Below are 12,524 nucleotides of genomic sequence, written 5' to 3'. Positions count from 1 at the left end.
ATTTTCCCAATTGTTCAAAAATTAAAACCCTGAACATGTCACAATTAAAATCTGGTAAAGGGAAGAAACTTTGAAGAAAATAATTTAAATGATCTAAGAAACTATTTCTCATCTTTTTTCCATTCAAAAGTAGTTTAATATAAATTAGAAAATGTGTATGCATGCTCAGTCATGTCCAGCTCTTTGTGGCCCCATGAACTATAGCCTGCCAGGCTCCTCTGTCCATGGGATTTTCCAGGTAAGAATATTGGACTGGGTTACCATTTCCTCCTCCAGGGGACCTTCCCAACCCAGGAATAGAACTCTTCTCTTGCTTCGGCAGGTGGATTGTTTACTACTAGCACCACTTGGGAATTAATCAGTAAAACCTTAGATTCAAACAACTCTGGCAATGGTGCGTGTGTGCTAATTAGTCATGTCCGACTCTGCAATTCTATGGACTGTAGTCCACCCGGCTCCTCTGTCCATGGGATTCTCCAGGCAAGAATATTAGAGTGGGCTACCTTTCCTTCTCCAGGGCATCTTTTCCACCCAGTGATCAAACCCTCATATCTTATATCTCCAGCATTGACAGACATGTTCTTTACCACCAGCGCCACCTGGGAAGCCCAAAGCAAACACCCGGAACAGAGTGAACAGAATCCTAGAAGTCACTTCTAAATCACTTCTTTTCAAAGCTTATATTTTTCTAAGCTTTTAACTACTGTACTTATCTTCCATACTTATCTTTAAGGCACTAAAAATCATCACAGAAAAGTATCAATTTGGTAGGTCAATGCTTAGTTATGCTTGTCTGATTCTGCTACAACTTACAAATATTCTGTTCATTTTCTCTATACAGAATGGATTATCACCTCCAACTTTCCCTACAGACTGATGAAAAACGTAGTGTGTTAATGGAAATAATCAAGATCTTAGTAAGCATTACAACACTACACAAAGATGGTATTATCTTTATTATCAAATTATGCTAATTTTAATACTTACCAGAAAAGGGATTTTTGCCAATGATTAAGACATTTGGCAATGACATCATGATCAACTGCTGCAAAGTCTCCTATAAAAAGATACACAAAGGCTGGCGTATGAGTAAAGCTGACAGGGTTATTACTCAACAAGCTATAACTTACCATTTGCACATCTCTTAGGCATGCTATACCTACACTGCTGCTGCTGCTGCTAAGTTGCTCCAGTCGCGTCCGACTCTGTGCGATCCCATAGACGGCAGCCCACCAGGCTCCCCCGTCCATGGAATTCTCCAGGCAAGAACACTAGAGTGGATTGCCATTTCCTTCTCCAAAGCATGAAAGTGAAAAGTGAAAGTGAAGTCGCTCAGTTGTGTCTGACTCTTCGCGACCCCATAGACTGCAGCCCACCAGGCTCCCCAGTCCATGGAATTCTCCAGGCAAGAACACTAGAGTGGGTTGCCATTTCCTTCTCCAATGCATGAAAGTGAAAAGTTAAAGTGAAGTCGCTCAGTTGTGTCCAACTCTTTGCGACCCCATGGACTGCAGCCTACCAGGCTCCTCCATCCATGGGATTTTCCAGGCAAGAGTACTGGAGTGGGTCGCCATTGCCTTCTCTGATACCTACACTGGTATACTGCAATTAAAAAGCTTACAAAATGTGAAAAAAAGGTAACTAAAGTCTTAAATCTGTTGTAACTATAAGTTAATGACTTAAATAACTAAAATTATAATATTAGATGTCCATAAAACAAAAATGTCCAAGTTGAACTGAATTTTAGGTATAAGATAATTAAACAAGCTTCTTCAATAAAAATTCAAGTATGTGTACTTTTTGTTGTTTTATTTTTTACTACTTCTAAGAGAACTAAAAAAACAACTGATAGTAAAATTAAGAAAGCCAGTTAGTTCATTAAAAATCCTATCTTATGATCATTTTCAAAAAAGTGAATGATTCTTCCTCAGCGAATCATTATTTATCTCCTATCAAAAACAGATGTTTCACTCCCTTTGACTTCTGTCAAACTTTTTATGACAAGAATATATACAAATTTTGATGGTAGAGAATGATTCAGAAAGAACTGAATGCTTCCGAATTACTCATTTTATTTATATACCCAGGATGCATCTTCTGTTCTTTGAGCAAATGAAAGAACACACCATGTCTACCATTACAACCACCAACAATGACACACTACAAAGAGTCTGGGAAGAAAGAGACTACAGATTGATCACTGTAATGTGGTAATACTGAATCTTTGCAATATTAAATACTAATAAGTGCTTAACTACTGGGCTTTCACTACACAGACATATTAGCTGCTGAGGAATAATTTTTTCCTCAGAAAATAATAGAAAAGAAATAATTATTTCTTTTGGAATCATTCTTTACTTTAATACTATGACAAAGAAGCAAATAACCATGAAAACCTAATTTGTATTGCTTTTAAAAAACTGTGTGATCTACAAGCGTTTTCTTATAGCCAGAGAACAGCATGATACCAGAGGCTAGTTAGAATTGATCTTTTATCTATAATTTGTTACAGATATGTATGAGAAAGTTATAAAATTTTTTCTTCAGTATTCACTAGTTCTTAAAAAAACTAACACCAAAAATATGCACACATTTAAAGTACATATTTAGTATATGCTGAACACAATAAAGAATACAGTTAAAATATTATGTAAATATTGTTAAGAATATTAAAAATAAGTGTCAAAAACTGCTATAATCACTTACTCCAACAGATACTACTGAGTTTGGGAGTATTTAATAAGTGAATTTTCAAGTTAAAAGCAAGTTATCTCAAGATAAATATGCTATAGCCAAGTATATAACAGCTAAATGGACTTAAATAAATGTCAAATTAATTGTAATTTTTAGTTTCCTTGTTCTTATTTTTTTCTCATTTTTTATGATTTTGTTGAGTATATAGTTTCAGAATTCTTTTTGTTCTTTTAGAGGGAGAAGGTAAAAACCCACAAAAGCACTGAGAGAAAAGTAATTATTAACCAATCACTACATACCCAATGAAACTATCTTTTCAGAACAAGGATGAAAGAAATGCATTTTCAGACAAACACTGATAAACATTACTATCAACAAGCCTTTTCCACACAAACAACTAAAGGATGTACTTCATTCAGGAAGAAAGCAGTTATCAGGGCAGATCTGAGATACAACAGAAAACCATGTAGAGGAAAAAAGGAAACTATGTGACTGGATCAGAAAGAACACTGACTTGATTTATTTAACAGTATGCTTAATATTTAATTAATGGGGTTTTAAAAGAACTAAAATACAAGACAAGAAGAGCTTAAAAACTCTAACAGGGAATGGCTGAAATAAGGCAAATTGGAAGTGGTCAAACAGGAGATGGCAAGAGTGAACATCAACAATCTAGGAATCAGCAAACTAAGATGGACTGGAATGGGTGAATTTAACTCAGATGACCATTATATCTACTACTGCGGGCAGGAATCCCTCAGAAGAAATGGATTAGCCATTATAGTCAACAAAAGAGTCAACAAAAAAGAAATGCAGTACTTGGATGCAATCTCAAAAACGACAGAATGATCTGTTTGTTTCCAAAGCAAACCATTCAATATCACAGTAATCCAAGTCTATGCCCCAACCAGTAACGCTGAGGAAGCTGAAGTTGAACGGTTCTATGAAGACCGACAAGACCTTCTAGAACTAACACTCAAAAAAGATGTCCTTTTCATTACAGGGGACTGGAATGCAAAAGTAGGAAGTCAAGAAACACCTGGAGTAACAGGCAAATTTGGCTTTGGAGTACAGAATGAAGCAGGGAAAAGCCTAATAGAGTTCTGCCAAGAGAACGCACTGGTTATAGCAAACACCCCCTTCCAACAACACAAGAGAAGACTCTACACGTGGATATCACCAAATGGTGATATCCACACCAAAATCACACTGATTATATTCTTGGCAGCCAAAGATGGAGAAGCTCTATACAGTCAGCAAAAACAAGACCAGGAGCTGACTATGGCTCAGATCATGAACTCCTTACTGCCAAATTCAGACTTAAATTGAAGAAAGTGAGGAAAACCACTAGACCATTCAGGTATGACCTAAATCAATCCCTTATGATTATACAGTGGAAGTGAGAAATAGATTTAAGGGACTAGATCTGATAGACAGAGTGCCTGATGAACTGATGGAGGTTCGTGACATTGTACAGGAGCAGGAATCAAGACCAACCCCAAGAAAATGCAAAAAAGCAAAATGGCTGTCTGAGGAGGCCTTACAAATGGCTGTGAAAAGAAGAGAAGTGAAAAGCAAAGGAGAAAAGGAAAGATATACCCCTTTGAATGCAGAGTTTCAAAGAATAGCAAGGAGAGATAAGAAAGCCTTCTTCAGCGATCAATGCAAACAAATAGAGGAAAACAATAGAACAGGAAAGATTAGAGATCTCTTCAAGAAAATTAGAGATACCAAGGGAACATTTCATGCAAAGATGGGCTCGATAAAGGACAGAAATGGTATGGACCTAACAGAAGATATTAAGAAGAGGTGCCAAGAATACACAGAAACTGTACAAAAAAGATCTTCACGACCAAGATAGTCATGATGGTGTGATCACTCACCTAGAGCCAGACATCCTGGAATGTGAAGTCAAGTGGGCCTTAAGAAGCATCCCTATGAACAAAGCTAGTGGAGGTGATGGAATTCCAGTTGAGCTATTTCAAATCCTGAAAGATGATGCTGTGAAAGGGCTGCACTCAATATGCCAGCACATTTGGAAAACTCAGCAGTGGCCACAGGACTGGAAAAAGTCAGTTTTCATTCCAGTCCCAAAGAAAGGCAATGCCAAAGAATGCTCAAACTACCGCACAATTGCACTCATCTCACACACTAGTAAAGTAATGCTCAAAATTCTCCAAGCCAGGCTTCAGCAATACGTGAACCGTGAACTTCCAGATGTTCAAGCTAGTTTTAGAAAAGGCAGAGGAACCAGAGATCAAATTCCCAACATCTGCTGGATCATCAAAAGAGCAAGAGAGTTCCAGAAAAACATCTATTTCTGCTTTATTGACTATGCCAAAGCCTTTGACTATGTGGATCCCAATAAACTGTGGAAAATTCTTTAAGAGATGGGAATACCAGACCACCTTACCTGCCTCTTGAGAAACCTGTATGCAGGTCAGGAAGCAACAGTTAGAACTGGACATGGAACAACAGACTGGTTCCAAATAGGAAAAGGAGGACGTCAAGGCTGTATATTGTCACCCTGCTTATTTAACTTACATGCAGAAACACTGGGCTGGAGGAAGCACAAGCTGGAATCAAGACTGCCGGGAGAAATATCAATAACCTCAGATATGCAGATGACACCACCCTTATGGCAGAAAGTGAAGAAGAACTAAAAAGCCTCTTGATGAAAGTGAAAGTGGAGACTGAAAAAGTTGGCTTAAAGCTCAACATTCAGAAAACTAAGATGATAGCATCCGGTCCCATCACTTCATGGGAAATAGATGGGGAAACAGTGGAAACAGTGGCTGACTTGATTTTTCTGGGCTCCAAAATCAATGCAGATGGTGATTGTATCCATGAAATTAAAAGACGCTTACTCCTTGGAAGGAAAATTATGACCAACCTAGACTGTATATTAAAAAGCAGAGACATTACTTTGCCAACAAAGGTCCGTCTAGTCAAGGCTATGGTTTTTCCAGTGGTCATGTATGGATGTGAGAGTTGGACTATAAAGAAAGCTGAGTGCTGAAGAATTGATGCTTTTGAACTGTGGTGTTGGAGAAGACTCTTGAGAGTCCCTTGGACTGCAAGGAAATCAAAATAGTCCTAAAGGAAATCAATTCTGAATATTCATTGGAAAGACTGATGCTGAAGCTGAAGTTCCAATACTTTGGTCACCTGATGCAAAGAGCCAATTCATTAGAAAAGACCCTGATGCTAGGAAAGATTGAGGGCAGGAGGGGAAGGGGACGACAGAGGATGAGATGGTTGGATGGCATCACCAACTCAATGCACATGGGTTTTGTGGACTCAGGGGGTTGGTGATGAACAGGGAGGCCTGGTGTGCTGTGGTTCATGGAGTCGCAAAGAGTCATACACGACTCAGCGACTGAACTGAAACTGAACTGAACTACGGTCATAATACTATTGCATAAAAAGAGTAAGCTACTGATTACTTTTGGCCTTTGCTATGAAAAGAATAAAAAGTACAATTTCAAGAGCAGTTTCCAAAAAAAACAGAAGTAGGGTGAAAAATTTTAAAGCAGTATATAGAAAAACATGTAGAAACAATTATAAACAGTGTAATTTCTCCAGAATAATAAAACAATGCTAAACTGATTTGCACCTAAAGTGTTTCACTATACAAATTATCAGGAAATTTAAAAAATCATAGAATAATTATTTGTAAATTTGATAATTATGAAGTACATGTTTGTATCTTTAACACTGCATAAGAAACAAACTGTTATGACTACTCTACCTGCAACAAATAGACCAATACCTGGTATATAATAAGCCTTTAGTATATATTAGGTGACTAATAGCAACACAAAAATGTGATTATGAAAGCAGTTATTAAAATATTAGATTAAAAAAAGAACTACTTACCTGGTAATAAAATTTTATCTGTCTCACCAAAATGGACAGATTATGAATTCTAAGTGAAGCATCATTGTTGACTTTTTTATTTACTCTCTGACTCTCTGATTTAGGATTACTGTAAGAAATAAAAAAAGGAATACTTTAAAAATTATATTGAAATATACCTATTAATTTATAGATGACTAAAAATAATCAAAAAATACATTTTTTCTATAAACAAACTGTGTATTCATCTTCATTGACAGATGATCCAAAAGGACACATGATTATTTTGACATGTATCCTGTGGTTTTAATTAATATAAATGCATCTGATATTTCAGAGACAGTGGTAAAATATAAGTCAGATGTTGCACTTCATTCTCATTTTGTCTCTTCATCTTTCTTGAAATTAATAACATTTTATCTCCTTTGAATATATATACTTCCACTACCCAAAATAAATCTATTTAAATCAATAATGTAAATTTAGACTAATAATAAATGTTGTATCTTCTCAGTGGCAAACGAGGACTATACTTGAGCAGGCAATGTCCCAGAGAAATTAAAGAGTGAAGTCATGACACAAGATATCACTTTCATCTTGGATAAACTTTGTAGATTTAATAAAAGCATAGGAATGAATGATTGTAAAGTAGCATAAGCTGAAAATGAATAAAAGGTAGGACATGGTTAAGAAAGAAATTCAATGACACCAAAAGCAAAGGCAATAAAAGCAAAAATAAACAGGTGTGACTACATCATACTAAAAAGCTTCTGGACAGCAAAGGATACAGAAAAAATGATAAGGTACATAATTGAATGGGAGAAAATATGTACAAATCATTTATTTAATGGGGTTAATGTTCAAAATATACAAAGTATTTATACACCTCACTAGTGAAAATGATTTTAAAATAGGCAGAGGAACTGAACAGGCATTTTTCAAAAAAAAAAAAAACACCATACAGATGGTCAAGAATCAGTAAAATGCAAATTGGAACTACAAAGAAGTATTACCTCATACCTGTTGGAATCACAGTTATTAAAAGAAAAGGGATAAGGGTAGGTAAGGATGTGGAGAAAATGACCCCTTGTGCACTGCTTTTGAGAATACACTCATGCAACCACTGTGAAAGTTCCTCAAAAACTTAAAAACAGAACTACATATGATCTAGCGATCCCATTTCTGGGTATAAAAAACAAAGGAATAAAAACAAGATCTCAAAGAGATAATGGTGCTCCTATATTCACTGCAGCATTATTTACAATAGCCAAGATATAGAAACAACCCAAATGTCCTACAATAGATAAGTGGATTCAAAACATACGAAATACACATACAGACACACACAGGTACATACACAGATAGAGGGACTTCCTAGGTGGTACTAGTGGTAAAGAGCCTGCCTGCCAATGCAGGAGACTTAAGAGACACAGCTTCAATCCAAGGGTCAGGAAGATCCCCTGGAGGAGGACACAGCACCCCACTCCAGTATTCTTGCCAGGAGAATCCCATGGACAGAGGAGCCTGGTGGGCTATGGTTCACGTGGTCGCAAAGAGTCGGACAAGACTGAGGTGACTTAGCATGCACACAGACAGAATATTATTCAGACATGAGAAAGAAGGAAATCCTTCCATTTGTGAAAATATGGATGAAACTTGAGGGGGTCATGCTAAGTGAAATAACCTAGAAAGAGATGGAAAAATACTGTATGTTCTTCTTTATATGTGAAATAAAAAAAAAAAAGTCAAACTCATACAGAGTGAAGTAAGTCAGAATGAGAAACACAAATCCACATATATACGGAATTTAGAAAGACAGTAACAATGATCCTACATGCAGGGCAGCAAAAGAGACACAGATGTAAAGAACAGACTTTTGGACTCTGGGAGAAGGCAAGGGTGGGATGATTTGGGAGAGTAACAATGGAACGTGTATATTACCATATGTAAAACAGATGACCAGTGCCAAGTTAGATGCATGAAACAGGGCACCCAAAGCCAGTGCTCTGGGACAACCTGGAGGGACAGGGTGAGGAGGGAGGTTCGAGCAGGGTTCGGGATCGGGGGACACATGTATACCCGTGGCTGACTCATGTCGATGTATGGCAAAAACCTTCACAATACTGTAAAGAAATTATCCTCCAATTAAAATAAATAAAATAATTTTTAAAAGAATGTCAAATTCATAGAAATAGTAGAAAAACACTTGCCAGCATCTGGGGATGGGAGAGTTGGGTGGAGAGAGGGAGAGGTTGGTAAAAGGGTATAAAATTTCAGCTATAAGATGAATAAGGCCTGAAGATGTAATGAAAAACATGGTAACCACTATATTAAATAATTGAAATTTGCTGAGAGTGTGGAACTTAAATGTTCTGACACACAGTTAAAAATGTGAGGTGATGGATGTATTAATTAATTAGATGGTGGGAATCCACTCACATGTACACATACATAAAGCCACCACTACGTACACTTTAAATAATTACAATTTTGTCAACTATATGTCAATAAAGGTGAAGAAAATAAAAATTTTTAATTAAAGTTTTTTTTTTTTTTTAAAGAATAGGAAATTTAAGTAAAAGGGGTGGTACTAGAACAGAAGGGTATAAGTTAATGCCAGAACATTAGTGAAGATCTAGTTCCTCATTAGGACAAGGAGGTCAAGCTAGAAAATGACATTGCCAGGTGAAATGTCCCTATGCAAGGGCTGAGTGCAGAATATCATAAAGCAGAAATCTAAGAAGTTGCTGGGACAGAGTATTAACCCATGATTACAGACTTTAAGTGCAGGTACCTCCACAGGAGAATGCAGAGAAGACTGACACTAACCCAGTAGAGAATAGGAATTGAACAAACACTTCTCATTCCTTAATCCTTCCCTTTTTTACACAGTCTATTGTACTCCTGATGCCTTCAGTTCCTTCCCTAGACAGCACTCTATGGTGCTTTATTTCAGCAATTCTTTTGTGGGTTACATTTATCAATATTTACCATATCAGAAAATAAAACAGAAAATTTCACATTTGTTTACTTATTGACTCATTAAAAAACAAAATAAACCCATTACATGCTTATAAACACCAAACCAAAAAAATTTTATTGAGAGGACTGGCACTGTTTTACTATTTTTACATATCTCTTTAATATCTAGCTTAATGTTAAAAAAGGGGAGGGCTGATGTTCATCTTTGCTTCTGCATTCCATCTACTGTTTCTGTTATTTTGGTTCATGTATATGAAGAAATAAGGGGCTTCCCCAGTGGCTCAGTGGTAAAGAATTCGCCTGTCAAAGCAGGAGACATGGGTTCAATCCCTGGTACGGGAAGATCCCACATGCTGCAGAGCAACTAAGCCCGTGTGCCACAACTACTGAGCTTGCACTCCAGAGCCCTGGAATTGCAACACTGAGCCCGTGTGCTGCAACCACTGAAGCCCGTGTGCCTGGAGCCCCTGCTCTGCTACAAGATAAACCAAGATAGTAAGAAGCCCACTCACTGCAACTAGAGAAAAGTCCATGCAGCACCAAAGACCCAGCACAGCCAAAAATAAATCAATAAAAAATTATATATATATACAAAAAGAAATCAGCATCACACAGACAGTTAAAAGTAGACAGAGCCTGTGGACTCTCTGAAAGGACCCTCAAACTGTACTGTGAGAACTACTGCTTTACTTCAACTATTCTCTTGCCAGCACTCTCAACACTAATCCTTCTGTTTTTTTTTATCACATTTACACTGTCAATCCCTGATACTGGATCAGCTCAACTGTGTACACTGAGATTGCCCATAGTACTAGATGAGAAAATAATACAACTAAAACTCAGCTAAAACATCATATAGGGAGGAACAGTTAGCACCAAATTTGCCCTCTGCCATAAAGAATTAGAAACTGGACAAAACATACAGTAACTAATTTCAGACTTTGGACAGCAAATAATACAAGACTATAATCTCTAGCAAAGCTCTCTCTAATGAAACAGTAAGTACTTTCCAGAATGAGACACAAGAAAGGGTAGCCCACGTCTCCCTGAACTCAGGGAGACAAAGTTTAGGGGAATTAAAAAACTGAAATTTTCAGAAAAGAAAACCAGAGACAAGGAAGCTATACAGACAAAGAACTCCCAAAATATGCCCTTAAGATTTTGACTAAATACTAAGTTGTACAAATGTACCCTAAAACTCCAGGAGGCTGAGCAGAGGACAAGTACAGAAAAGCTGGAAACTTGATAAAACCCAAAGCTCACAGAGTGCAGAGAGAAATTTAAGTTCTGACCACTCAGAATAAATACCTAGAGCATCAGTAGAGTCCTCAGGAGAATCATATCTTGCAACTAAACTAGCAGTTGAGTAAAAGCTATTCCAGAAGCTCCTTAGAAAGCTTTGCAAACAAGCATTGAAAGGCTCAAGCTGGGAATTCTCAGGCAGTCCAGTGGTTAGGAATCTGAACTTCCACTACAAGGGACAAAGGACTGAACCCTGGTCAGGGAACTCAGATCCCGCATGCCATGTGGTGTGGCAAGAAAAAAAAGAAGAGAAAAGAAAGGATCAAGCTGATTGCAAGTAACTTGAAAACCTGCCAAAACAAACTTCATCACTGCTTAAAGAACAAGATCTAGACACCACCATGTAATAATCACAATGTCCAACATAAAGTAAAAAATTACTAGACATGCAAAGAAGCAAAACAAATAAATAAATACTGTGATTTGTGAACAGGAAAGAAAATGGAAACAGTTAACAGAAACAGACCCAGAAATTAAGAGACCATGGAAACAGCAAACAAGGATTTCAGAAGAGCTACTATGAATATACTAAAGAACTTTTAAAAAATAAACACTATGTGAAAAAAAAGTTAACTATTTTTAAAAACCCAAATGGAACTTCTAAGGCTAAAAAATATAATATCTGAAATGAAAATTTTACTGTATTTCTGTAATAGAAGATAAGAAACTATTACAAAAGATCAGTGAATTTGAAGACATACACACACAAAAAAATTCCAAAAACACAGAAAAAAAAAAAAAAAAAAACACCTGAAATGAACAAAGAAGACTAAAGGAGCTAAGGGGCAACAGATTAACAAAAAAGTTGCATGGACAGTACAGTTTTTTTCCTAAACCACTTGAGAATAAACTGATGGCCTGATACCCAAGAGTCTACAAAGATTTTAGTATTTATCTTGTACAAACACATGTAACTATCAAAATTGGGAAATTAACAATCATATAATTACTATCATCCAATCTTTAGAATCCATTAAAATTTGCTCCAATTATGAATGGATTTATAGGAAAAGGATCTAGCTCAAAACCACACTTTGCATTCAGTATTCTGAATTACAATCTTCAGTCCCTTTCAGTTGGAACAGTTTCTATCTTTCCTTGAAATTCATGACCTATGTACTTTAAAAAGTTATAGGCCAGTTATAGGCCAATTTTTTATAGAATGTCCTTCAATTGGGTTTGTCTGATTAAATTGTATACTGCTCATAAGTAAGTTCAGGTTACATCTTTGACAGGAGAAATGCAGGAGAGATGCTCTGATGTTCTCAGTGCATGCTAAGAGGAGGTACATGATTTCACTTTATCCCATTACTGATAATATTTACTTTTATCACTTGATTAAATTGGTATCTGCCAGTTTTCTCCATGATAGTCACTATTTTCCTTTTGAAATTATTTTGTGCATACTTTGAAACTATGTCAATAATCTGATTTACATCTATCTTCAGTTTATGTATGTTTATATCAGTATACACTTATGATTCCCCATAATTATCAGTGATCATAATCTATTAGTATATAACTTCTTTTACAACTATCATAGATTGCCTTTTCATTTTGTTGACTGTTTCCTTAATTATGCATAAATTTTTTAGCTTACTGTAGTCCTAATTGCCTATTTTTGCTTTTTTTGCTGTGCTTTGAGATCATATCCATTGATATGATCCACTTTTAATTTTTACTAAAAA

At 36.4% G+C, this 12,524-nt stretch overlaps 1 protein-coding gene across 5 annotated transcripts in view; it reads right to left on the bottom strand.

Moving 5' to 3' along the window:
* Positions 1-12,524, bottom strand: part of CCDC88A (coiled-coil domain containing 88A) — a 118,899-nt gene that overhangs the window by 82,050 nt on the left and 24,325 nt on the right. For all 5 annotated transcript variants that reach the window (XM_070379555.1, XM_070379556.1, XM_070379554.1 and 2 more), the window contains exons 3-4: positions 6,574-6,682; positions 988-1,057 (exon numbers count right to left, since the gene is read on the bottom strand). In XM_070379555.1, the coding sequence (XP_070235656.1) occupies positions 988-1,057; positions 6,574-6,682 (179 nt within the window). The remainder of the gene's footprint in view (positions 1-987; positions 1,058-6,573; positions 6,683-12,524) is intronic.

Source organism: Bos mutus, chromosome 11 (assembly GCF_027580195.1).
Source record: "Bos mutus isolate GX-2022 chromosome 11, NWIPB_WYAK_1.1, whole genome shotgun sequence".
NCBI lineage: Eukaryota > Metazoa > Chordata > Mammalia > Artiodactyla > Bovidae > Bos > Bos mutus.
This window is presented reverse-complemented; position numbering and strand designations above follow the sequence as displayed.